This window comes from Rattus rattus, chromosome 9, assembly GCF_011064425.1.
Source record: "Rattus rattus isolate New Zealand chromosome 9, Rrattus_CSIRO_v1, whole genome shotgun sequence".
In the NCBI taxonomy this organism is placed as follows: Eukaryota; Metazoa; Chordata; class Mammalia; order Rodentia; family Muridae; genus Rattus; species Rattus rattus.
Genome location: NC_046162.1, coordinates 56,669,148 through 56,695,038, shown reverse-complemented (window position 1 = coordinate 56,695,038; position 25,891 = coordinate 56,669,148). Strand labels below are relative to the sequence as shown.

The 25,891-nt window shown below is 53.0% G+C and overlaps 3 protein-coding genes and 1 non-coding gene across 7 annotated transcripts in view; 1 reads left to right on the top strand and 3 right to left on the bottom strand.

Moving 5' to 3' along the window:
* Nucleotides 1–10: 10 nt before the first annotated feature.
* Nucleotides 11–11,691, bottom strand: Pcgf2 (polycomb group ring finger 2). 4 transcript variants are annotated; one of them, XM_032912209.1, is made up of 11 exons: nt 11,431–11,691; nt 10,697–10,805; nt 5,044–5,193; nt 4,398–4,494; nt 4,173–4,228; nt 3,977–4,027; nt 3,489–3,597; nt 3,333–3,387; nt 3,154–3,249; nt 2,439–2,519; nt 11–1,564 (listed from the first exon to the last, which is right to left on the bottom strand). In XM_032912209.1, exons 3-11 carry the CDS (start codon nt 5,153–5,155, stop codon nt 1,193–1,195), a joined length of 1,029 nt encoding a protein of 342 aa, XP_032768100.1. In that variant the 5' UTR covers nt 5,156–5,193; nt 10,697–10,805; nt 11,431–11,691; the 3' UTR covers nt 11–1,192. The 4 variants fall into 4 exon arrangements, with proteins under 4 accessions (XP_032768100.1, XP_032768099.1, XP_032768101.1 ...); XM_032912208.1 differs by lacking the exon at nt 11,431–11,691 and adding an exon at nt 10,954–11,367; XM_032912210.1 differs by lacking the exons at nt 10,697–10,805; nt 11,431–11,691 and adding an exon at nt 10,363–10,673.
* Nucleotides 11,692–13,715: 2,024 nt separating this feature from the next.
* Trnan-guu lies at nt 13,716–13,789 on the bottom strand. The gene has a single exon. It is a non-coding gene; the product is annotated as a tRNA-Asn (tRNA).
* Nucleotides 13,790–14,636: 847 nt separating this feature from the next.
* Psmb3 (proteasome 20S subunit beta 3) lies at nt 14,637–21,894 on the top strand. The gene is made up of 6 exons (XM_032912212.1): nt 14,637–14,756; nt 15,053–15,237; nt 18,878–18,985; nt 19,300–19,477; nt 20,809–20,903; nt 21,754–21,894. Exons 1-6 carry the CDS (start codon nt 14,754–14,756, stop codon nt 21,800–21,802), a joined length of 618 nt encoding a protein of 205 aa, XP_032768103.1. The 5' UTR covers nt 14,637–14,753; the 3' UTR covers nt 21,803–21,894.
* A 1,554-nt stretch (nt 21,895–23,448) lies between these two features.
* The window catches only part of Pip4k2b (phosphatidylinositol-5-phosphate 4-kinase type 2 beta), a 30,483-nt gene continuing 28,040 nt past the window's right edge, over nt 23,449–25,891 (bottom strand). The window contains exon 10 of the mRNA XM_032912202.1: nt 23,449–25,891. This exon is cut by the window's right edge and continues 1,351 nt beyond it. The gene's annotated coding sequence lies outside the window, so the exon portion shown is untranslated.

Sequence of the window (25,891 nt, the reverse complement as noted above, 5' to 3'; positions counted from 1 at the left end):
AACCACAAACTTAAGAGTGTAGGCAGCATTTATTACAAAGCCAAGAGATACAAATGACCCAGGACAGGAGGGTACAGTCACAGGACCTTAGACTCAGGACATGGTACAAACAGACCCATGGGTTTAGAACCTCACACACTAAGCCAATACCCTGTCCTCCCCCCGCCCCCCAGATCTATGTACACTTGAGGAAAACCAGGTGGGCAAGGTTTGCCCATAATAGGTGGTCCACCAGGTAGAGTTGGGGTGGGCCCATTCTTTATCTTCTTGTGCTTCTAGATGCTTCTGTCCTATCCCTGCCTGGCCTCCGCTGGGGGTGAGGAAATGGACTGGAGGGCCGTTAGCTTTTGGCAGAACTGGAGTCTGTGCTTGTCAGGGGTTACCCACACCAACCCTCGACTCTGGGCCCCCAGTGACTGTCACCTCCAGTCTTGCTAGATTGGGTTCCTGGGTCAGGGTAGGGCAGGAGAAAATGAAGTGTTCACAATGGCAAAGTCACACATAGACTTTGCAGGGCCAGGGTCTTCTCTTCCACACACAGGAGGAAAGGGGGGAGGGTTCAGAACTTAATCAGTTCTTTGCACAAGGTTTCCACTGTCTGAGGAGATGAGGGGAATCTCCACAGCCACTTGATGCTCACAGCCAGAGGACAAACTGCACTTGTAAAAGGCACTGTCTCAGTGACTGAACATTCAACAGTTGGGGACTTGGACAGGGATGGGAAACAGCCAAGATGGAGCCCGTAGGCAGCTAGGGCTTAGGGACCCAACATGCCCTCTGCCCGGGAAACCAGAAGGGACATAGGGAAGGACGTTAATACTTCCAATGACCCCTTAAGACTACCAGGTAACCCCCTTCCAGAAGAGCAGAGTGAATTACAGAAGACCCCTAGACCTGGACACCCCCACTCATACACACACACACACACACACACACACACACACACACACACACTTCGTTTCCTGTGGCATTTAAATTAATCTGGTTGGTCCATAGAAAATAAGTATGTATATTTGGTTTTTCCTATGTACATATATATATTTATATATATATAGATAGATTTATTTATAAAACCCACCTCCCACTCTGAAGATGGGAGGAACCAGGGAAAGTCAAAGTGGAAAAGGGGGCCCAGAAAAAGTAAAAAGGAGGGAAAAGATGGCTGCGGAAGGAGAGGGTCCCTTTCCTCAAGTTAAGGGGGACAAGGAGCTCCATTAACAGTCATCTTGCGCCCCCTGCTGGTGGAGGATGGCGTCTGCAGGCAGTTCGAAGTGCCCCCATTGGTAGCTGTGGTGGTCCCAGCAGCAGTTGAAGGTGGAGTGGGGGAGGTAGGATGGGTGGCTGGGGGGCCGTGGGAGCTGGGAGAGCCATGGGATGGGGTCGCAGGGCTGGGCAAGGAGGAGGAGGTGGCCGGAAGGGTGGCAGGGCTGGGAGCCTTGTCGCTGACTGACTCACACTCGGAGGCCCCGCTGGTGTTGGTGCCTTCTGAGGGAGTTGTCACTGTGGGTAGGGTGAGCCTCTTGCAGGCTGGCTGGACACGGTACTTGAGGGGGAGAGGCCCATTCTGTGGTGAGAAGGAAGAGGCCAGCAGTAAGAAAAAGGGAGTGTTAGAAGAAGGAGCCACCAGGGACCACCCATTCCTGTACCCAACCAGGGCCCAACCGGGAGCAAAGGTCTAAGCCTTGAAGAGGAGAGGCCCTGCAGAGTGAACAGACAGAGCCAGACAACCAAATAAAGAGACACAGACCCAGTGAAGAAGGGGGTGAGAGACTTGGGGTGGGGGTTGGGGACCATGCAGCACCAAGGTATCACATTCCATGGTGGCTGCCCCGACTGCTGACCCCAAGCCTGAGTGGTAGTAACCAGGGCATCCACAAGGGACATGTGAGAGGTATGCCAGTAATCTCAGCACCCCGGAGGCTGGACTGCTGAACTCAGTCCAGGCCAGCCTGGACTCCCTACCAAATTTGAGGCCACCCAGGAAAAACTGTCTCAAACAAACAAAAAAAGAAATGGGAGGGTTGGGGATTTGGCTCAGTGGTAGAGTGCTTGCCTGGCAAGCACAGGGCCCCTAGGTTCGGTCCCCAGCTCTGAAAAAAAAAAAAGAAAAGAAAAAAAAAAAAAAAAGAAAGAAAGAAAGAAATGGGGTTGGGGATTTAGCTCAGTGGTAGAGCGCTTGCCTGGCAAGCGCAAGGCCCTGGGTTCGGTCCCCAGCTCCGGAAAAAAAAAAAGAGAAAAAAAAAAAAAAGAAAGAAAGAAATGGCCTAGAGCTGACCTGGGAGTGCTGAGCCATCAGGGCCTGGCTTGGCTCCAGAGACAAGGGATGGAGTGTCTGACATAAGAGGGTGTCTCATGTCACTGTGGCCACTGACCAATGCCAGGCCTGGCCAGGTAGGACCTTACATTACCCCACCTCTGTCACCTGCTCGCTGGCTTACCCTCCGCCACGGGTAGATGTAGGCTATGTCCATTAAGGTGTAGTATTCCTTCAGGGGCTCGTCTTCATAGAGGATCTCCACCTGGAGGGAGGGAGGGAGAGAGGGAGGGGATGACACCCACGGGACCCTGGCTGCCAGGGTTGGGAGCCTTAGGGGATAGAGGTAAGTGAATTGAAAAGGTGGACTCCAGGAGTTCTCTCCCGACTATAGATGTGACTTCCCTTCTCCCAAGAAACTCCAACCCACTGATGGGGAGGGGGAGGCTTCTCTCTAGGACCCTTTTGACCCAGACTCTTGCCTGTACCCCTAAGGGAACCACAGAAGCAGCTTTCACACCATCCGTACATCTGACCTGAGGTAGGAGCGCCACAAGAGAGCCACAACGTTTACTGTCTCCCTACCCTCGGTGGAGGCTAAGGGAAGCTTGTACCTAGGAGCTTGTCCAAGAATCAAGGTCAAGTGTATCAGAGACCTCCAAGGGACCCTGTGTCCAGCATGGTTTACCAGTCTGTGTCCTGGAGTTCCTTGGCCCTATCAAAGGCCTGGCATTTGCATGCACACACCTAGGCCCTCTGTACACCAACTAAAACAATTACAGACCGTCTTATCCACAACGGTTGAGCTAAGCCCAGCTATACGCTATGTGCTGGCTGTGATGCCCACCAGTCAGACACACCGACAGAGCTGTGCTGTCTGAGACGGCACGGGCATTCACCTTGTATTTGCTGGGCACATCCATTTTGTTGCGGAGGAACTTGGCGAGGTGCATGACGGTCATGGCCGCCGGGCATCGCAGGAACCGAACTCCTGTCTGTGGGGGAAGAGGCCCCAGTGAGAAGGTGTGTCCAAGCACTCTCAGCCCACAGCCCACTCCTGGACAGGCCCGAGGTGCACCTTCTCCTTGTCCCCGTCCCCATTCTCCACGAGGCTCTTCTTCTCCTCTCGGTCCCTGGAAGGCGAGAGAAAGAAGCTGTAGACTGGAGCTGCAGGACACATGCATGTCTGGTTGGAGAATGGGCCAAGGCAGAAAAGGGCGGAGGTTGAACTTGCCTGACGCCTTCATAGAACTCAATGGACAGGCTGACAATCTCGTCGTCACCCAGAGCCCCCTTCTCCTGTTCCAGGACCTCGCCTCGGTCCTCGTTGGAGCCGTTGGGGACTGCAGAGGAAGACAAGGGGATTGGTCAAAGACAGAGCAAGGGAAGTGGGTAGGGAGGGTGCAAGGGGGTATTTGTTTATAAGATTTATTTATTTATAAGTACATTGTCACTGTCTTCAGACACCAGAAGAGGGCATCAGATCCCATTACACATGGTTGTGAGCCACCATGTGGTTGCTGGGAATTGAACTCAGGACCTCAGGAAGAGCAGTCAGTGCTCATAACCCTGGACAGGGTTCTAGCTGGGAGGTTTGTTGGAGGTCAGAGGGACAGTGGGACCAAAGCTGGCACATTCACAGCTGGGGCGGCCCCAGTCAGTCATGTTGCTTCAGGAACCAGAACGTGCTTGTGGGTTCAGAGTGAAGGAACACACACTCACCCTCTGTCAGGGGGTATGCCGCGTAGAAGTCCCGTCTCCGTTTCATCTCATCTAAAGGAAGGAGGCGGGGATGAGTGGGCGACAGCTGGGAAGGGGGGAGTGAGGGGTAAAGAGGGTGTGTGTGTGTGTGAGTGCAGGGGTGAGCATGGGACAGTGATGGGGGCCAGGGGTGGGACAACACTGGGGTTTGTGATACCTTTAAAAAGCCCAGGCACCAACTTGTAGACAATGTCCTGGAGGGTTTTGTCTGATCTGGGAAAGAATGGACACGGACATTAGCGACCACAGCACCTTCCAGGGACGGGCCTTGTACCCCTTCTTCTGACCCAGCGTTCAGGCATGCACGTTCCTCGTCTGGCATCTCTTAGCCTATGTCAAGCTGGAAGCCGCTGGGAGGCGGGGTATGGGGACAGGAGCCCACCTGATGCTCAGCAGTGGCCGTGTTTTATGGACCTGGACATCACACATGGGGCAGTATTTGTTGGTCTCCAAGTAGCGCACGATGCAGGTTTTGCAGACTTGGAGTGTGGACAGAGAGAAGACAGTCAGAGCCCCTCCTTGCCCAGGCCTGTGATCACACTCAGCTATCTCTTCCGCTATGACCCAGCAGCTCACACGTCTGGGCTGTGGTACCTTGTCTCGCCTTGAGGGAGGATGTGCCCTCTAACTATATGCCAGGGTGGTGTCCTGTCTAACACAGAAGGTGCGCCAAGTTCTAGGCTCCCCTGAGCTAGCCAGGTAAGGCACCTTACTAGTCCTGGATCTCTTGTAACCAATCTGACAGTGCAAAGGAATGACCCCGGAATCTACAGGGGTCAAACTTCAGCCAGAGATATCAGAAAAACTGGAGGTTTCTGATGCTGTCCCAGGAATGAGCTGCTGGGTCCAGGACACACACACCGCACCCCTACACACACACACACACACACACACACACACACACACTCACTGTCCCTTCTTGGCAGTCTCTCTCAGTAATCCAGGGTCCGCTCTCCGGGGCAGTAAGGGATGTCCTCCAGTTTCCCTAAGCAGTGTCCCCAAGCTGGGCACCCCCGAACTCAACTCACAGGAATGTAAGCATTCCACAATCGTGGTGGCGTCGATGAAGTAGCCCCCACAGAGGGCACACATGAGGTGAGGGTTCAGCTCCGTGATTTTAATCCGTGTGGTCCGATGCATGTTGCCGGGGTCAGGACTGAGACCTGGGAAGGGTCACCCTGGGAAACAGAAATGGGGTCAGAAACCCAGCCACCCTTAGCTGCTTCCCTGCACTGCTTCCCCCTGGGCCCAGAGCCCGTTTCTTTCCTGTTTCGGATGTGCAACTGGGTACCAGTTTGAGACTGGCTGCCTCTGGCCCACCCTCTGAGTGTTCACTGGGTGGTGGGGGCTCAGGAGGCTTCTGCCACCTTGAGAAGCAAGGTCATATACCATTTCAGAAGCAGTAGGAAAGACTGAAGTCAGCCCATAGGAAGCACTACCCAACTCTTCAAGGTGGGTGTGGGAGAACAGGAAAAGGGAAGATATTGGTCTAAAGACCTTCCCGGGACCTGTGGGCCTGTGAGAGAGCTCGGCACAGTGGGAAGAGAAGAGAACCAAGCCTGCAAGTTGTCCTTTGATTACTCGCACTTGGACATGCATGCCGCACACAGAAAATAAACGCAATAAAAAACTTCTTAACAATATTCCTGGTTCCAACCCATATCCATTCAAGTGGTCAGGTATTTACCGAGCACCAAGAGCTGTAAGAACTAAGCACAGACAACAGAATTCACACGCCAAAATGAAGAATACATCATCGCCACTCCACCAATGAGATCCTTCATGAGGAGACCGTCCAGAGAGACACCAGGACGCAGGCAGGCCCACCACCTGTCTCTTGACTGTGTCCCACTCGGGCCTTAGAACACCGCCTTCCTCTAATGTCTCTGGACACAGACAGCTCCTTGCAAGTCTACGACCTGCTGGCCCTTCGGCTTCCTGGCCAACCCTGAGGCTGGCTTTCATTTGTCCCAAGTTATAAAGAAGGAGCCGCGGGCCCAACTTGACACTGCACTCTACAGGTGATCCAAGGGCCTGGCAAAAAGACCTTTACTGTCCCGTGGCGGGAACCGCCCCATGTCACCCACTCCCCAGCCCCACCAGCACTAACTGCTCTCCAGCGTGCACGGTCTAGGAGCCCACTCTCATGAATTGATTCAGGGCCCACCTGTTGCCACCTGTTTACAGGCCGGCCACCAACAAAGCACAGGCTCTCCTGACCCCTGCCGCAGAGCCAGAGCGCTCTCTGTGCTTCCCAATGCACCCGGCCAGGCCTGGGAGGCAGAGGTCGGTTCGATGCTGGCTCTGAACCGAAGGGGGCTACTAACCTCTTCCCTCTCTCCCAGAGCAAAAAGCCCAGGAGCCTTGAGAGGCTGGCCAAGCCCCAACCACTCCTTTACAACGTACACTCTTCTCTCTTTTCCAGAAAGATTTCTAAAGCCACCACACAGGGTTTTCTAGGACGAGAAATTCACAGCCAGCATCTGCAGTTTCTATAGAGACCCCAGGGTGAGGCTGGCCAGAACCCAAACAGCTAATAAAGCCCCAGGGCACCTGTCCAGAGGCTGGGATAGATGGAGCCACACAAAAGGCCACACTTGCGACAGACACCAAGTTGCAGAAAAGAGAAAAGGGAACAAGCCGGCCAGAGGTGGCCCAGAGACCCGGCCCTGAGGCGGCTATCCCTGACCTGCAAGCCTGCAGTAGAGTTCCTGCCCCTCTAGGTGGCCTTAGCTGGTGCTCCCTGCAGGGGTTCCCCCATCACAATTTCAAAGAGGCTGCTGGCTACTCTACTGTTTAGTTGTTTCCATGGTAACGCAGTCTCTGGCAAGAAGCCCAAATATTATTACAACCATCCAGAGGATAGAACAAACTCCAAGTGGCTGTCTTTTTGAGCGTGTGTAATAGCCACCGTGCGTACGTGCTGTCTGGGCTTCCAAAGGTACTTCATGTGACTGCTTGCCTTGTGTGTGTCTGTGTCCAGAGACACAAACTCACAAACTGTATCAGAGTAGGATTCTGCCAGGGACCTCAGGATGCTAGGGTAAATCCCCTCCACCCAGCACGCACGCGTATACACACACACACACACACACACACACAGAATATATGTGCTCTTCACCCACACACTTCATTTGCAAAGAGATAGAGGTTCCTAAGAAGTACAGGAGCTCCACACAGTCTTGTCATTTTAGGTTTTACACAACAACACCCCCCCCCCCCGCCACCACCCCAGCTCTCTTTCTAAGCTCAGGGCCATAAGGGAAGGAGACGGTGTGGACAGAAATGTTCCTTGTCTCCCCTGGGAGCAAGGGAGCCTCCCCATCCCCATTCCCATCCCTAGGGGCCTCAGAAAGCCACTACTGAGGCTGGGGGTGGGGAGAGGCACTGATTGGCTCCTCACCTGATTGCCATGGTTACCTGCAGGGCCCTGTCAGCAGGTGCCAAGAGTGGCTGTAAACAGGAGCTCCTCGTCCCCAGAGCACCCCCTCCCCATTTCCCCGCTCAGGATCAGGACCAGAGTTCGTTCTTCCCTGATGCTGGGGACTGTGGTGCTGGTGGGGAGGAGAGGGAAAAGGAGTGATGTGTCACATCACTCCATGGGGGACAGGTGGCAGAGACAAAGGGCCTGTGGAAGAAAAAGTGGAAGACACAGGTCCCAAGAAACAGAAAGGGGGCTGAGACATTTGGAACTGGTGTCAATGGAGCTGGGAAAGAAACCAGTCTCTTCTCCATTCCTCCAACAGCTCCCCACCCCCAGCCCAGCCTGTACTCTTCTCTGGCTCTAGCTCCTGGATTCCAGGGGCCCCAGGCAGGAAAGGGGTTTGGTCAGCACCTAGCACCCAGTCCCTTGCCATTTGGGCTCACCGCTCCCTCCCTATGCTTCCAGCCTACAGCCGACAGACATCTCCCATCTCTCCAACAAACTAGACTTTTCTTCTGTAGGTACTGGCCTACTGACGCCACGGAGAGAGGTTCCTGCTGCCCCCGGGGACAACAGCTACTGCCTTCTGCCTCGCTATTGCGCCAAATCAAACCAAGCCCCAGGCCAGGAGAGGTCATTCAAGGTGACATCGGAGCAGTTGACGAGCGGAGGTGGACCAGATCTCGGAAAGCAAGTAGTACAGACTTCTCAGTTTGCAGATGAAAAAAACTTAGATGTGACTTGCCCAAGGTCACTCGGCAGAAAAACAGGCAATGCTCTGACGAGCATCTGCCTGCCTCCTGTTCTCATGTCATAAGCCAGCATCCAGGTGGGCGCTCCTTACTCGGAAGGCGGAAGAGCTGAGCAGGTGGTAGGAGGATGGAGGGCAATTACAAAGAAGGGCAGTAAGTCCACCCTGTGGGCCTGCTAAATGGGAGGCAAAGCTAACCAAAACCTTACACCACCTCCACAGTATAGAAGGGGAAACTGAGGCAAAATGGAAAACAGAGTGAGCAAGAGTAGAGTGTGTAGACAATCTCTAGCATTGGTTCCCCTCCCGGCTTCACAGACCCAGCTCTGCCAGCAAACCTCGTGTGTTTATGTATGGGTCAGAGAGAGGATTCTGCACCAGAACATTGAAATCTCTTATCTTTTCCTAACCTTTGACAGCGGGACAGTTCTACCTACCACTCAGTTCCTGAAGACAGAATAAAAAAAAAAAAAAAACAATAATAAAAACAAACATAGAATATACACTGGGTGGCACAGCAAGATACACAAATCCAGAGCCAGACACACCCCCTTCATCACGGCCCCCAGAGCCAGAGAATCCGTGGTCACATACACAAGCCAGACAGACACTTGGCCAGACACACATCACCACACGCACGGCTAGGCTGGAGCCAGGCTCCTACTCCACAGATGCGGAAATCATTTCCACCCACCCCATCACATCCCTGCCTGAAACTGGAGCCACAGACATTAACCTCCTATGCACCTCTAGTCCTCTCAGGGTAAATTATAATCTAAGTCTTCCAGCACCAAAGATTGTTCAGCCCCCAATTCCGCTGTGGGGTCAGAGGCCGAAGGGCTGCAGTTGGCGTCTGACCTGTGTAACATGTGACCTCTTCCACGTCGGGCTCTCTCCATTCCCATAGCAACAGTTCCATCAAACCAAGATCACTCGGGGAGTTACTTTTCTCCCTTCTCTGCTCACCTCCCAATACTTCAACTTGAACAGGATCAGGCGACAGCCGGACTGGATCCTGGAGGCTGCTTCCTGCCTCATTCCAAACACAGTTCTAAGTGCGCAAGCCCCAACCTCAAACCAGGGGAACCCCTGGGAAAACCTCTCCAAAATGCTACAACAGAGCTGGCTTTATGCTCCTCGGATTACAGTAATAACACCTTGGAGCAGGGATGTGTGTGTGCTGGGGGGTGGGGGGTGGGGATCGTGAGTTTCAGGAACAGGACAACTGCAAGAAGTCCAGAGCGGGAGGCCCAGGACCAAGAGAGCTGGCTACGAGAAGCCCCTCCCTCAGCGAGAGGGAGATCAAGAGAGACTGAGGCAGCATGGGGGATGGCGGGAGCACGGCTAGGGGCTACGAGAGACAAAGACGCAGGGAAGACTCGCGGCAACACCTGTACATATTAAACATTAAAATTCACACAAACATACACACTTCTTCTCGATCAAGCAACCAGAGCAATTTTGGATAGACCCGGGAAGTGAGGGATGGAAGAATAGGGGGCTTGCCTAGACGCCCCTGAGAGGCTGGAAGGACGCGGGGGTGTGTGCAGGCCCAGGGTTCCCCAGCTTTCAGAGCTGGCAGCCTCAGGGCTCAGGGAGAAAAGAGTAGCCGCTTCCCCTTCCACCCCCCGTGGCAGAAGGGCCAGCTCATCGCACCCCTTGGCCACTAAGGAAAGGAACATGCTAAATCTCTCCGCGCTGCCGTTCTTCTCCCTCCGCCCGTGCTTTCCCCAGAAGCCTAGGTCAAAGGATCAGGCACCCCAGTGACCGAGAGGCCACTCCTTCCCTCCCTAGAGCCAAAGTTTGGTGGGGCCCCTGGAGGGAGGTAGGGGAAAAGCTCGGTCGAGGTGGTTCAGGGAGGGGGCGGGGCGCCTCGCACCGGGACGAAAGGGACCTCTGGGGGAGGTGCCCAAGATCCCGACCCCAGTAGTTAGGGCGCCCTCCCTCGGCCGCCAGAAAGCCAAGTCCCCTTCCTCCGGGCCTCAAGTCCTCGCGCGTCTACCACGCTCACTGCCCACTCGGGAGGCGACCCTTGCCCGACTCGGAGGGGGCTGATCGGCCAGAGCCACAGTCTGCTCCAGCTTGTGGAGACACTCGGGTCGCGGGGACGAGACCCACCCTAGCGTACGTCCCCAAAGCCCTCGTGGCCGCCCGGACCCTCCCCCTCGATACCTCGCAAGCAGGGTCTTAGCAGGGGGCTGCTGCACAAAGAGGAGGTGGTCGAGGGAGACTCCAAATCGTTAAGAGGGGGAATCCACTTCGGCCATCTTGGAAGGGAGGAAAGGGGAAAAAAAAGAGAGAGAGAGACCGGGAACCGGAGAAAGAAAGGCGGACCGGGCGAGCTTGGACAGCGGCTGGCGGGGCGGGAAGGGGACGCGAGCAGCAGGCCAGGCCGGGGCTCCCGGCTCCCACTGGGGTTTGCAGGGAAAGGTGAACGGGTCCCGGTCGCCAGCCCTAGACGCTTACGAGGTAGCAAGGAGGCAAGCGCGAGTCGGCGTCCGCTTACCTGGCTTCGGGGTCCGGTGGATCTCGGGGAGGGGGGGATGGGAGGGAGGGAAGGGAGGGGAGGGGGACCACAGCCCTGTCGCTCGCTCGGTCGGCGGGAGGGGAGAAACCTTTGGTAAGAAAGGAGTTTGTAAGAGCAGCTTGGGGTGGGAGGGAGAGTGGGGAGGGGAGGGGACCATAGAGGAGGGGAGGGGCCGTGGGGGGGGGACAAAATGGCTTTTTTCCTCCAGACAAGAGTAGGTCCCGCCCACTACTCACCCACGTGACCTCATTCCTTCAGGATGTTTGCAGAGAGGGAAAGAAGAGGGGGAGAGGCTAGCTCAGCTGCTCCCCACCGCCTAGCGCTGGGCTTCCCCCAAACCAAGGGAAGACCACCTCTTATCCAAACAGATCCCTTGAACCCGGAGGAAAGGTCCTGTTGTATTACCTTCCATCATGAAACCACTTCCTCCACCTAAAATAAATGTGTTCTCCCCCCCCCCACCGACCCTCCGATCCCTACCCTAGCTGGGGAGCTAGGAAAATGGTGAGATGCAGACTAGGCGGAAATGTGTCTCGCAGCACCCGGTACCTCGCCGCTACCAAAGGGCGCTTGGGCGGGGGACGCGGCGCTGTCGGCCACGCGTCCGAGTGAGGTTCACTCACTCCAGCTGAATCTCTTGGGATTCCTAAGTGCGTGTGTGACCCCGAACGTGCCCTCGCCGCCCGCCCCCCACCGGTTCGGGGTCGTCGCACCTCGCGGGAAGCGCACAGTGGCCGCGGGGCTTGACTGTGGCCGAGGCTGGCGCGCTCAACGTGCTCGGGCGGAGAAGAATGGAACGCAGTCCGGGGCGGGGAGAGCAGCCCGAGACACGAACTCGGGCGCCGAGCCAGAGACACAATAACTAGCCGAATTCGAGAGGCCCCGACGTAATAGGAAGCGAGGAGTCGAGAGAGGACGCGCGCCTTTTCGCCGCCGGTGCGCCTCCCTCGCGGCCGCGGAGGGGCCGGCGAGCGCGAAGGTGGCGGGTGCCAGCCCACTTCGACTGTCCTCCTCGGCTCCACCCAGCGCTCGCCCCCAGTCCCCAGCGGCCCCGGGCCCCGGGCAGGGTAGGAAGGAGAGCTGGAAGAGACGGCGCCAAGGAAGCGAATCGATTCTGCGTTACCACAAGAACCGTGGGCCTCATTAGGTCGCTCGATTTCGCTGATTCGTTACTTATGATTTATTGGGGGTGGCCACTGTCACTGTCCCTCCAAAGCGCTCGATTATCCGGCCTGAAATGCCTTTAAACGCCTGAACGGTGGGTTGGCTCGATTAAGGAATGAATTTTTGCCGAGCCTGCCTCCTCTCCTTGTTCCAAGCTAAAGCAGTCCCGAAGTGAGTGCTTTTATACACTGGTCGGCTTATCAGGAGCCCTATGAAGGCCGCCCAGTGACCCCACCAGCTTCAGCTCTCAGCCCGCATAGCCAAATGACCGTGTAGAGGAAGGGCAGGAGATTTCCGCTTAGACCGGGTGGTCCAAGTGGGAGCGGAAGAGGCCGTGGGAGCATTGGTCACTTGCTTCCCAATCCCTACATCGGGTACCATGAGCTCACAGGCTACTGTGGAAAGGGGTCACGACTTAGACATGTCCACTGTCATCAGGGCTCATGTGTCCCGGCATTTTGAACTCTGCTATATCAAACACAAGTGCTCAACACGGAGGGTTACCGCAACAGGGATCCAAGGGCGGCGCCTGGCTACCTTTGCTTACTGGAGTGAGTATCCATTCGCTCCTCAAACAACTAGAAGTTCCAGTTCCAAGTAAACCGTTGGAGAGTAGGAGTACACTGAAGACCCACCATCCACTAAAAGTCCAATAAATCACCCGTGCTGGGATATATATCGCTAACTCCTGTGGTTCATCAGGAAAAACCCTGACTCAACTCTGCCAGTATCACAAGTTCTCTGGTCTTTCCGACTTTATTCCATTAACCCACCTGGAAGCACCTGGCGGGTGCCAACGTCAAGTATTGTTTTAGGCACAGTAGGTAAGCTGGGCTTTGACTCCGATCAGGACCCGTGGGGGCAAGCCTAAAAAGACCCAGCTCCAGTCGTGTCTGAGCTCCAGGTGGTCCTCTAGGCTTGCACCCATCTGCAAACACGGGAGAGGGAGTCCAGAAGAGACTTCCTTTGAGCCCCTTGCACATCCTCCTCCTGCCCACCTCCAATGCCCTCTGCAAACCCTCATTTCCCACCAGGTTTGTGTCTTACCCTGTCCTCTAACTGATTGCCACTCGTGGTGAGCACAATCGGTCATAAATCAGAGGTTCCCAGAGAGCAGGAACCAAGGACTTGAAGGCAAGGACGAACAGGCATGTTTCCATACAAGAAGATCCCTTTTTAAATGGCGACAGTAGTTGGACAGAGTGGTTCTTCCTTGTGTGCAGTTTTACCTGTGTCCTTTACACGGCTCCCTTCTGCAAACGATGCCCTTTGTTGATCTCTGAATTTATTTCCCCATCTCCCTCACTGTCTCTCTTTTCCTCTCTTTTTTTCTCCCAGAGACTGGACTCTTGCCCTACTCCCCTACTTATGTCTACTTAGGTCCCCTCATTGTATGCCTTTCTCTGTAGATGACAGCTAGGTCCTTCTCTTTCAGCTATTCTTTTATCCCTCACTTTGTCCCTGTGGTTTCTTTCTGCACTGTTTCCGTCCATCAGGACAGATGTCCTATTTCAGGTTGATATTGTCCACTGAGGCAGACAATGGGAGCTGTCCAATCTCCACCGCAAAATTTATTCTTAATCCAAGGAAAAATGCATTGTTAAACATGGCAGTGAGACAGAAACCTGGCTTTGGTTTTCTGTCACCCTGATTGGGAGAATGGTGAGAGATAGTGGGGAGACATTGGGGAGACATCCGGTCATTGACTACAAACGGACTTCTAAATACAATGACCCTCTGGGTTGGTTTATCACGATTATTGCTTCTGGCACATCGGTACCGAATGCTTTTGAACATTAGCGACTTAAAAGGACACGCTCAAAAATACACAAACCGTCCCTGGGTGGGCTCGAACCACCAACCTTTCGGTTAACAGCCGAACGCGCTAACCGATTGCGCCACAGAGACGGCGATGGTTGTTTCCTAGGCAGAGAGCTGAGTCAATAGGAGTGAGTCCGATATGGCGCAAGACCAAACACAACGCAAGCAGTTACAGTAGCTTAGAAATGCAGCGAAACAAATCCGATCTGGAAGAACAGCGAATCCTGGCTGTGGCAGAGGGAACGGGGATTGTGCTCAGGAGGGGACGACGAGGGACGCACACGTCCCACTTGGGTTGCCTTGGAGCCGTTGGCCCAGGCTATCCTCGGTCAGTGTCTTGGATGTGGCATAGAACGTTTCTTTATAGAGTGAACAGAGACTAAGGGCTACGACTGTCCGCCAGCAGGGATTGGGGGTGAGGAACTCCAAACGCGGAACAACCTGTAGCCCACTCCCGCAAAACAAAACAAAACTCCACTCTAGAATTGAACCCTCTCAGCACGAACCCTCGGCGCAGTCTTCCCATTCCGCAAAGAATGGGCGCCTTCGGTATACTCGGTGTCAATGGGTATTCACAGACCCGCAAAAAATCCCGGTAAACAGTAGGGATTTGTGAATGAATACATGAAGTCAGCTAGCTTGAGTAAAATGCCTAACTCCTACAGCACCACAGTAAACCCCAGGTTACCTACTCGGCTACAGCACCAGCCCTACAAGGCCCAGTTCCAAGCCCACGTGTTGCAAACTCCGCCCCAAGGTGGGATGGCCCGGAGTCCAGATCCGCCAAGATCCCAACATGCCCCGAACTGCAGGCTCTTCCGCACTCACAGTGACTTTTCACTTTCCGCTTTCCATACCTCCGTTTTGCTGTCTCAACCAAACTATGCATACTTGTGACTGACGGGCTGGGTATCCAATAGAAGGCTGTATCAGTCAAGCCAAGTGGTCCGCCAGCCAATGGGGAGGACTCGGCAAGAACGTTGGCGCTGAGAAAGCCAGAACCGGTTTGTAGGCAACGCAGTGGAGATCGGGTTCCTACTACAGCGCAATCATGGTGAGATTGGGGACTAAGGAAAAGAGTCTGGGGTGGGAACTGAAAACATGGACGGGTAAGAATTGGGTTCGGGACCGAGAGGGCCTGGTGGTCAATAGAATGCACGTGGGAGGACTATGCGGATGAATGCGGTTCCTGGCTGCTCCACTGAGTCCATCTCAGGCCGGAGCTCCTGGCGTCCTGGCGCCTCCAGAGTACAGGGCACCGGTATATGAGCTTTGGGGTCTAGGACTGAGCTGAAGGTTTTGGTCGCACTTAGCTCCACGGACTGAGCCGCTTGATTTGTTTGCCCCCAGTCTGTTATGTCCTATAATGGAGGGGCCGTCATGGCCATGAAGGGAAAGAACTGTGTGGCCATCGCTGCAGACAGGCGTTTCGGAATCCAGGCCCAAATGGTGACCACGGACTTCCAGAAGATCTTTCCCATGGGTGACAGGCTCTACATAGGCCTGGCCGGCCTGGCCACTGACGTCCAGACAGTGTAAGTGTCCTGCACTTAACCAACCCCACCTTCACCCAGGTTTCTTCGCTGAGCAGCCTGTCTTGAGTAGCCTGGCATCAACCATCTGCCAAAAGCCACGAATGAGTGTGAGACTCAGCTGAACAGAGATGGGTCTTAACCTACGTTTTCTGGCATTAACTAGGTTCTATGGGAAGAAGCATCTTTGTTAGGGAGGCACTTGATGTTACTGCCTAGCTGTCTCATTCTGCGATTCATTGAGAGTCTTTTTTGTTCAAAATAACCAATCCCAGTGTAGGTCTTTCTAAAGCGAAAGACCGTGGGCATTCCCTAAAGCAGTTGGTAGTTGGCAAAGCAGACATACAGAATGATAACCAACCATGAAGAGCTAGTGGGTTTTAACTGCCCACTTAACTTACCTAGTTGACAGTGGTTAAGTGATTTGAGTGATGGCAGAGTCTGAGAGGAGAAACGGGTTGTTGTGATGGCCCTGGTGTGTCGGTTCTGGTTGCTATGATTGGTGGTGGGAAAGTAAGTGTGGGACTTTTTAAACACAAGCTTCATTGATTGTAATTTTACTTATTTTTATTTTGTGCGTCTGTGGGTCTGTGCACCACGTATGTGCAGTGGCTGCAGAGGTTAGATGAGATGTTTGGACAACCTCTCCCCTCCCCCAGCCCTCATGCCCCGAGCATGCAGGCAGTTGTGAGCCATTATGTGGGTGCTGGGACTTGAACTCGGGACCTGTGGAAGAGCAGTCAGTGCTCTTAACCACTGAGCCGTCTCTCCTATTATTTTATTGTGTTTGTATGCCCAGGTTCCACAGCCTGTGTGTGGAGGTCAAAGGAGTTGGTTCTGCCTTTCCATCATGTGGGTCCCGGGCCTTGAACTGGTCAGGCTTGGTGTAGGTGCTATTACCCGCTGGCCCATCTCACTGTCTCAAGGATGGGCTGTGGTGAGTCATTGCCGAAGAAAGATTCATTCATCGATTCATTGACCATTGAAGTCAAGAGTCAAGTCTTCCCCTGACCCCCAACCCTGGTACTAGAAAGTGAAACCAGAATTTTGAATGCTTAAGCACATGACACATTGTTGAACCCAACCCCCTGGTCGTCGTCATCATTTTTTTTTTTTGGTTCTTTTTTTCGGAGCTGGGGACCGAACCCAGGGCCTTGCGCTTCCTAGGCAAGCGCTCTACCACTGAGCTAAATCCCCAACCCCCATCATTTTTTTTTTTAAGATTTATTTATTTTATATAAGTATACTGTAGCTATCTTCAAACACACCAGAAGAGGGCATCAGATCCCTTTAGAAATGGTTGGGAGCCACCATGCGGTTGCTGGGAATTGAACTCAGGATCTCCGGAAGAACAGTCAGTGCTCTTAATCACCGAGCCATCTCTCCAGCCCCATCATTATTATTAAAAGGTTTATTTTATGTGTGGATGTTTGCCCACCTGTCTGTGCACCAGCTGCATGCTGTGCCCCAGGAGGCCAGAAGGGGGCAGTGGATTGCCCAGAACTGTAGTTGCGAGCTGCTTTTGGGGGAAGGGAGCTGGGAGTTGAACTTGGGTTCTGTGTTCTTTCTTACCCACTGAGCCATCTCCCCAGTGCCTTTTTATGTTTGAAGCATAATACAGTCCACCCTGAAGGTTCCGTGTCAGATTGAAGTAGCTTAAATGAGAACTACTCGGCCAGAATGGGACTGTGGTTCAGTGGTAATGTATGTTTAGCATATACAAGGCCCTGGGTTCAGTTGCTAGCATTGGGGAAAGAAAGATAGATTAGTCATGATGGCCCGTGCCTGTAATGCTGGGATTATAAGGGAGCTTGAAGCTGGAGACTGATACCTGACTTTAAGGTCCACTGGGTTACCTAGCCTAGGTTAGCCTAGGCTGAGGGGGTAGACTGAATTTGGAGGAAAAGATTCATGTACACTAAACATGCTCAGAATTTTCCTGTCAGTATTCCCTACACTGGGGTAGAAGAGCCCTTCACATGGTGTTTACATTGGTTTTAGTACACAGTCACTGAGGGGTGTGTGAATACCCAGGTCATGGTTACACATTAAAAAGTGACTTAGAAGGGGTTGGGGGATTTAGCTCAGTGGTAGGCGCTTGCCTAGGAAGCGCAAGGCCCTGGGTTCGGGCCCCCGCCCGGAAAAAAGAACAAAAAAAAAAAAAAAAAAAAAAAAAAAAAAAAAAAAAAGTGACTTAGAGGGCAGGAGAGATGGCTCAGTGGTTAAGAGCACTGACTGCTGCTCTTCCTGAGTTCAATTCCCAGCAACCACATGGTGGCTCCCAACCATCTGTAATGGGATCCGATGCCCTCTTCTGGTGTGAGGTGTACATGCAGTTAACGCACTTTTACATATAAAATCTTTTTTTAAAAGAGTGATTTAGAAATAATGGCATTTCATTTTTTTTTTTTTTTTCCCGGAGCTGAGGACTGAACCCAGGGCCTTTCGCTTGCTAGGCAAGCGCTCTACCACTGAGCTGAATCCCCAACCCATAATGGCATTTCATATAAGAAATGTCCCTGCTGGGCTTCAGATCTGTGGGGATCCTGGAACCAGACTTTCTGGTTATTGAGGAAACTACGCTAACATCCAGTCTAGTGCTTGGCTGTGACGTTTCCAAGATAGTTCTTACTGTGTTGTGACTGGAGTCCAGCGGTTAGGACTGTGACAGGAAAAGATAGTGATTTTTTCGATGCCAGTTTTGAGGAGCTAAGACAAACCCCCTCAAAGGGGTAGGGTTTGAAGTTATACCTTAGGTTTGGAGAGACCTTGGTGGTGTGTTGAATCTAGGAGATCAAAGTCTAGAGGGAGAGTATAGGGTGCGGGAGGCTTTTGAGCTGTACCTAGAAAACTGAACCTTATTTTTAGTAGGGGGTTGGGGAAAAGTCAGGAAAGAAGAGGAAAGGGAAGGCAATATGGCTTAATGGGTAAAAGTGCTTGTGGCCAAGTCAAGTGACCTGAGTTCGGTCCCTACAATCCAGATGGTGAAAGGAGAGTGCTGACTCCCTATAAGTTTCCCTCTGACCTACACATGTACGATGCGTTGCAAGCGTGTGGGTGCACACTCTAAATAAAATAGCAACAACCAAAAGGGGAAGAGCAGAGGGAGGAGAGGTTGGGTCAGGATTTCCAGGACGGACCATGAAGCCTCGGAAGCCGCAGTTGGTAGCATCAGGAGAGCTGGAAGGGAAGCTTGTCAGGCATCGTGGAGTCTCCAGAACCCAGAGCGGCCCAGGCTCACTCAAGACTCAGGCTGCCCTCCCTCACTGTGGCCTTCTGTAGAATCTTCTCACTAGGTTTGCTGAGCACAGCATCTCCTGATTCAGTAGCCTCAGGTTCCTTGCCTGTAAGAGATGACATGGAACTTACCCCCAAGACTCTTGGTTCCCGCGCCTCGAGGTTCCTTCTTTTCCCTCAGTACCTGTGGCATTGGTTGGTTCTATGCAGGGTCTATCACAGAACTCCTGGGGTGGCCTAGGGGACATAAGGTCGTCCTTCCTAGGCACCTTCTCATCAGCGAGCACCTGCTCAAGTGTTCTGGTAGGGACAGAAATCGTATGTCCCCGTCTGTTGTTCTGACCGCCACAGGTTGAAGACCAGAGGACTTTTAGCAGTGACTAACTCCCTGCTTCTCCTACCCCAGTGCCCAGCGTCTCAAGTTCCGACTGAACCTGTACGAGCTGAAGGAAGGACGGCAGATCAAGCCTTACACCCTCATGAGCATGGTGGCCAACCTCTTGTATGAGAAACGGTGAGTCTCATACAAGAAGTAGACGTGTAGATGTACAAATTGGGTGTAGTCCTGGTGGGATTTGGATCAGTAAAGAGGTTGAGAAGGCAGAGTTCTCCAAGAAATTAGGGAGGGAGGGAGGACCAGGAGGAGAGGTCAGAGAGGAAGATGAACACACTTAACATTGCCAGGTGCCAGGAGAGGGGGAGGGGCTGCACAAAGCTGGCCACAAGGAAAGGAGGCCCGTCCCTCACTACCCCACCCTGTCTGAACCGGCATGTGTGTGTGAGCGCCAGTGCTCTCAAACTCTGGACTCTCTCTCACCCCGACCATAGGTTTGGTCCCTACTACACAGAACCTGTCATTGCTGGCTTGGACCCGAAGACCTTTAAGCCCTTCATTTGCTCTCTGGACCTCATTGGCTGTCCCATGGTGACCGATGACTTCGTAGTCAGTGGCACCTGCTCTGAACAAATGTATGGGATGTGTGAGTCTCTCTGGGAGCCCAACATGGTAAGCTATCAACAGCAAGGCTGGCCTCTGTACCCAGGCCACCAGAGAGGGGTGAGTTTGTGCAGCAGCGAGCAGTGGGGAAGGTGCAGCTGCTGCTCCACTGGAGGGCTCCATCTGGGCCGGCAGTGAGAACAGCCTGTTTACCTACTGTTTACTAAAGCGGCATCATACTGGTTTTCCGGGTTCCTTCCCCGGGACAGGCAGCAGCAGAGTGAGCCCGAAGGTTGGTGGTCTGAATTAGAAACTATTATTTTATAGTAGCCCAGGCTGTCCTAGAACTCACTCTGTAGTCCAGGCTGGCCTTGTACTTAGAGATCCTCCTGCCTCTGCCTCCCGAGTGCTGGGATCAAAGGCGTGCACCACCACTGCCTGGCATTTTTATCGATGTTGTGTTTTTCAAGACAGGGTTTCTCCGTACTTCCCTAGAACTCTCTTTGTAGACTGAGCTGAGCCTCGAACTCTGGTCTGCCTGCCTCTACCTCCTGAGTGCTAAGTGAGTCAACCTTGCTGTACCTCCATTCACCGCAGCTGTGAACGGGAGCATTCTGCAGACAGGGCACTGAGAAGTGTGCCCAGTGAGAACATTAGAGCTACACTTCACAGGGAGGTTGCACTCTTCAGGCTTAGGGGAAGCCAGGTACAAAGTTTACTGCCATTAACAAGGCAGACCTTCAGATGCCTGCTTAGAGGAGAAAGAGGAAAAAGCTGGCCCCCGGGGCAGGCAAAACAGCCTGTACTAGGGTACAGTAGGGCTACAAATGCCCAGTCTGTTGAGAGTGTCTGCAGTAGGAGAATACATGTGTGAAATGGGGCTGGAGAAGGGGAGGGGGACCCTGAAAACCATGCCCTGTTTAAATGCTTTCCTTTGGTGGAAGGAGCCTGAGGGACCCTGACTACAGCTGGGGTGTCTAGCTGGTCCTGACTGGGGATGGAGGGGCAGCCAGAGTCAAGGTGGAGAATCCAAGAGAAGGAGCAGGTTTGAGGTGTGGGCTTGTAAGTTTGGGTGGGCTGGGTTTTGAGGGACCTGTGAGACCTGTGGGATGGTCTCGGGCTGCAGAGAAGTAGGCCAGAACCAGGTGGAGATTCTCTTCCGTTTCAGAGGGGGAATGGAGGCTCTGTAACGGGGTATAATTATGACACTTACCCAATATCACACTCTCGGGTTTGAAGTGTTTTCTTTGTCCTGTTTCCTCCCAAGGAAGGAGCTGAGAGGAACCGTCTCTCACTCCAGGCATGGCAGGGCCTAGAGCAGGGCAGCTAAGAGTTCAGAAAAGAAGAGGGCTGAGGAGCCAGGACGTGGCCCAGGTCTGAGCGCTTTGCTCTGTTGGCAGGATCCAGAGCACCTGTTTGAGACCATTTCTCAGGCCATGCTGAATGCTGTGGACCGGGATGCCGTGTCGGGCATGGGCGTCATTGTCCACATCATGTGAGTATAGTCTGGGAGTGTCTTCTCCTTCCCTGCAGCATACCTACCCTCCTCAGGTGTAAGATAGAGAGGCACCACAGGAAGCAGAGCCTGGTCACTGCACCCAGGTGGCGGGACATTTGTATTCTCAGCACTGGGGAGGCTGAGGCAAGAGGATTTTGAACTCAAGATTAGTTTGAGGAAGAGAGGGACAGAAGGAAGAAGTAAGCAGACAATGGCCTAGAACAGTAGAGTTAATTTTACTGAGGTAGGCAGCTAGGTGCTGCCCAGACTCTCCAGGCCTCAGGGGACACTCTAGGACTGAGTCTCCTCACGGTGGACATGTTTTTCCTTCCCTAACAGTGTCCCCAAAGTTTCAGGGATGATCACGGGCAGCTACTGCTTCAGACTGAGTGGCTCATGGCTCCCCATCCTCCCCACGCCCTCTAGTCTGCAGCCCAGAACTCATCCCAGTCTGCAGCCAGACCTGAGGTGCACACTGCACTCTCCCTGTCTGAGGCGATCGCCAGGAGCGTCATAGAACGGAGCAGTGTCTGCTTTCTTCATGGGCCCTGGAAAGCAGAATTGAGCAATCCAAGGTTGTCGTGTCCTTGGAGTGAGAGCAGGTGCTTGTGAAAACACTTGCTCTGTAGGCCTGGGACCTCCCCTCCTTGGAGGGTGTCTCAGTCTAGCCCCAACTGTGTCTGGGGCAAAGCCCCGTCCTTGCCTGTCCTGCCCTCATAGCAGTCTAGAGGACAGCAGACTATTAGGTCGCCGGGCAGCCTTTCCCTTTCTTATAGCTGAGGGCCGGAGGAGAGGCAGGCAGGAGAGACAGGAGACAGGATTGTGTGTGACTTTTCTCTCCCAACAGTGAAAAAGACAAGATCACCACCAGGACACTGAAGGCCCGGATGGACTAACCTGTGCTCTAGATGGACTAACCTGTGCTCTGGCCCCGTCTCCCTTTTGTTGTTTTTCTTTTTAATAAAATCTCCTTTCTTTCATGCCTGCCTGCCCGCGTTTCTGTGACTTTGTCCCCATCAGGGAGAGCCCAATACAGAGCGACTTTATCTCAGTCGTCTTTGGTTTCACTTTTTTGGTGCAGGGAATTGAACCCGGGCCCTCGGACATACTAAGCACACATTCTGCTACTGAGCTGCACCCCTATCCTGTGCTTCCTTCTGGGCTTGCTTCATTGGCACACCTAGGGCTCCCTACCAGTCACCAGTGGATGCCTGCGTGGTGCTGGGCTTTGCAGAGCGTGCCTTACATAATGTGGAACTCAGGCACTATGAGCCAAGGCAGTTGACATCAGCCTAAGTCCCATTTGTTCCCAAACCTGGATCCCTCTCATTCACTCAGTTGGCAGTCTTCCTCCACACTCCCAGTGCTAAAGTGGGGTTTGGCCAAGGACCCGTGAATGATCTAGGTCAGTGTTGTTTATCTTTGTCTTCACCACACTGGCAGGGAGGGGTGGGCGTGGTCTCCTCCAAGATGATGTCACTGACCACTGTGCACCGTCTGGCACACTTGTAACCTGCAGTAGTACATTCAGTGCTCCAATACACAGATGTTTGCTTGGTTCCCAGGTAGCCTCTGAGTGATCTGACTGCCCATTCAAACTCATTCCTATTTAAAATAATTCTTTTGTTGTGCTGGGGGAATCAAACCCAAGGCTTTCAGTGTTAGGCAGTATTTATTCTACCGCTCACCATAGCCCAGGCCTTCCGGGCTCCAGGGACCTTTCTACCTATTCTCCACAGGCTGGGATTACAGGGCCACACAACCCTGGTGGGCCTTGTCTTTTTCTTTTCTCTTTTTTAACTTTCTGAATCGGAGGGCCTGCGATGAGCTAAGTTTTGTCCCTGAATCTCAGCTGCCACTGACATGGCTGGTCCAGGTCCACAGTGAGACCTACGGAACTTTTTTTTTTTTTTTTTTTTTTTCGGAGCTGGGGACCGGACAGGGCCTTGTGCTTGCTAGGCAAGCGCTCTACCACTGAGCTAAATCCCCAGCCCCGGAACTTTTTTTTTTTTAAAGATTTATTTATTATATATGTACTCTTACCTGCATGTACACATGCGTGCCAGAAGAGGGCATCAGAGTCTATTATAGATGGTTGTGAGCCACCTTGTGGTTGCTAGAAACATCCCCCCGCCCACCCCCCCTCGCCTTTTTGGTTTGCATGCGTGTGTGCATGCATGTGAGCATGTGCACAAGTGCGTGTGCATCCTGGAAATGGAACCCAGGACACCTTCAGCCCAAGTACTAGACTTTAAGGGATAGAGGTGGGTGGCTGAAGCCACACAGACAGTTGGGATACATGGCTCCTGGCCACTGTCCACAGCTGAAGGGGGGAGGGGCAACATGGTAATATTATCTGGTGGGCAGTCTGCCCAGTGCCGTGAGCTTAGTATCGCTCATCAACTGCGTCTCGGGAAGGGCCGTTGCTACACTGCTTCTCCAAACCATACACTGATTTCGCCTGAACCGCCCGCAAAACTGGGACAAAACATTCTAATTCTGAAGGAGGGTGGGCTGCCTCTCAAAGGACTCACATAGCAGATGTACGCAAAGCTTTCTGAGTTTTATTTTGTCCTCCCATTTGGAGATTCTTTTTTAACACGCATGCATTTTTAAAACAGTAACAGAGGCTCAAACTGTTCAGAGCAGACATTAGACAAGCACAGGGGTGAAAATTCCTATTTTAAAAAATGGAACTTGCAGCCGGAAATGGACAAGTCACATGTGGTGGGTAGTACTTTAATCCTGCGGTCCCAAAGATGACTCTAGATTTCATTCACATTTGGTGTGTGTGATGTTCTGACCTGCTGCTGAGATGTGCTAAGCAGAGGGTTCCCCCTAAATGTATGGGCTCCCACCTCGCAAACTGGCTGTGGGCAAGGGATGGGCTCTTCTGGTGTCTCCTCAGCCTCCTTCCTGGTGACTCAGCCTGAAGGACAACTGAGTCTCGTTCCCCCTTGGCAACACTCTTCCTAGTGGCACATTTCAGAGGATGGGGACCACAGCTGGCAGATTTGGTAGCTGTCTAATTGTGTTTCCCTTTGAAACCCCCTACCCCCACCCCCATTACTGCTGGTGAGGTCTCTAAACTTGGGAAACCACAAGGCTAGAGCTCTGAGGGCTATCTCAGTACACTGTCCTTTCTGCCCAAAATACTTGAGTGGGTCAAGCACTAGAGACAGCTAATGGTTTTTCTCTCTCAACCTGAATTGTTAAAAAGACAATTGGGAGTGGGAAGAGGGGGGCTGGGGGGACTGACTACTGAGAAAGTCCTGGGTCTTTGGTCCACCTCCCCAGGGAGGCCTGGCACATTGTGAAAAGGGGAAGTCTCTGACAGGAGTCCAGTCTCTCCTCCCTTGAGCACTGCAGGGAACCTGTTTAGGCCTAAAGCCCAGGACTGAGAAAAGTGATTCAGGATGGGGGAAAGGGGAAGGAAGAGCTGCCTGTGGTGGGGAATATAGTGCCACTGAGAACAGCCTGGGGGCCACTCATGGTGCAAGCCACAGACCAGTAACCCCTGAGCTAGTTAAGGAGAGATTTAGCACTGCAGCGGAACTGAACTGTACTCCTCGTGCTGCCCTGCACGCCCCCTCCCCCAACAGGGATAACCTTAGACTAGGAACACGGCCTGAGGCCATCGCTTGGTGTCAGAGTTCTCATAGTAGTACCCTTTGCATCAGCTGGATGTGAGACATACTTTCTCAGTCCCACAATCCCCACAGGAGGGATACAACACAGTAAGTAAGAGGCGGGGTGAAGGGCCGGTAACGGAATCCCCCCCTTTCCTGCATCCAGACCTCACCCAGTTGTCTGGGACTCTATTCTTAAATGTCTATTTCTGGAAGACCCAACATGACTCTGCGGCCGTAAGACAGTCTGGCTGTTCTTCACGGCCCTGAGGAGTCAAGTGAATGGTCTTGTCTTCCCCTTGACACCTGCTGCCCAGAGTGAGCGGTGGGACTCAGGAAGGAGGCGACAGATGAATGGGGGGAGGGTGTAATCACGTGGAGATTGAAGCCAAACAGCACATCTTTGTCACAAAGAGAAAGAAAACTTGTATAAAACAAGGATAAATAGCTTTTAAATATATGAATGCCAAAGGAATCAGAGAGTCAAACCCCAGGTTTTTGAAGACAGCGCAGAGAATGACCTTTAAAAAAAAAAAACAAAAAACCAAAAAACCCAAAAAACCTAAAATCCACCAAACCACAGCTCAAATATTTTGACCCACTCAACAATACTGTCAGGAAAACAAAGCGCTTGAAACAGAAAGCTACCTCTCAAAATTGTAAACAATATACAACAAAAGGAAACCCCGACAAACCCCACCATTAACCCGGTTAGACGGCTGGTAGGACTGCTAGGTTCTGCAAACACACAACAGGTTTAGCCAGGAGCGTCAGCTCCCAAGCCTGGGGCAGATCCAGATTTTTTTCACTCTTGATTGTTAGGTGGGAAATCAAGTCCTGACATTATTCCTACGTAACCCCTCTCCTACATTAAAATCATTTCTCCATGAACCATGTGGTTCTGAGACCTTCCCCAAGACCCCTGTGGCTCTGCTCCCCAGAACCTTCTTCTTGGGAAGGAGTGGGCCCCCACCTGCCTCACCCAATTGGCAGCCTCAGAGAAGCCCACGGCTGACATCTTGCTTCCTTTCAGTGTTGGGTAGGGAGGACACAGCACAGCGGCGACTCCAGCTCCCCAAGCAGAGCTTGGCCAGTTTGGGAGGGCAGGCGTTGGAAATCATCTAATCACCCAAGACGGTTCCACAAACCAGCTTCACATCTTTGGGGTTATCTACAAAATTTCCATCTCGTCCTAAATTCCTGATTCCTTCTGAGGGGGCTGGGAAGAGGTAGGGAATGCACCTCTCCCAAGAGCAGGCCGACGAGGCCATTTTTCTTCCCAGCGACCACTTGCTCTGGTGGCATCAGAATGACTTGTGTAGCTCCCTTCTGAGGCCCTGGGCCAGAATCCTGAAG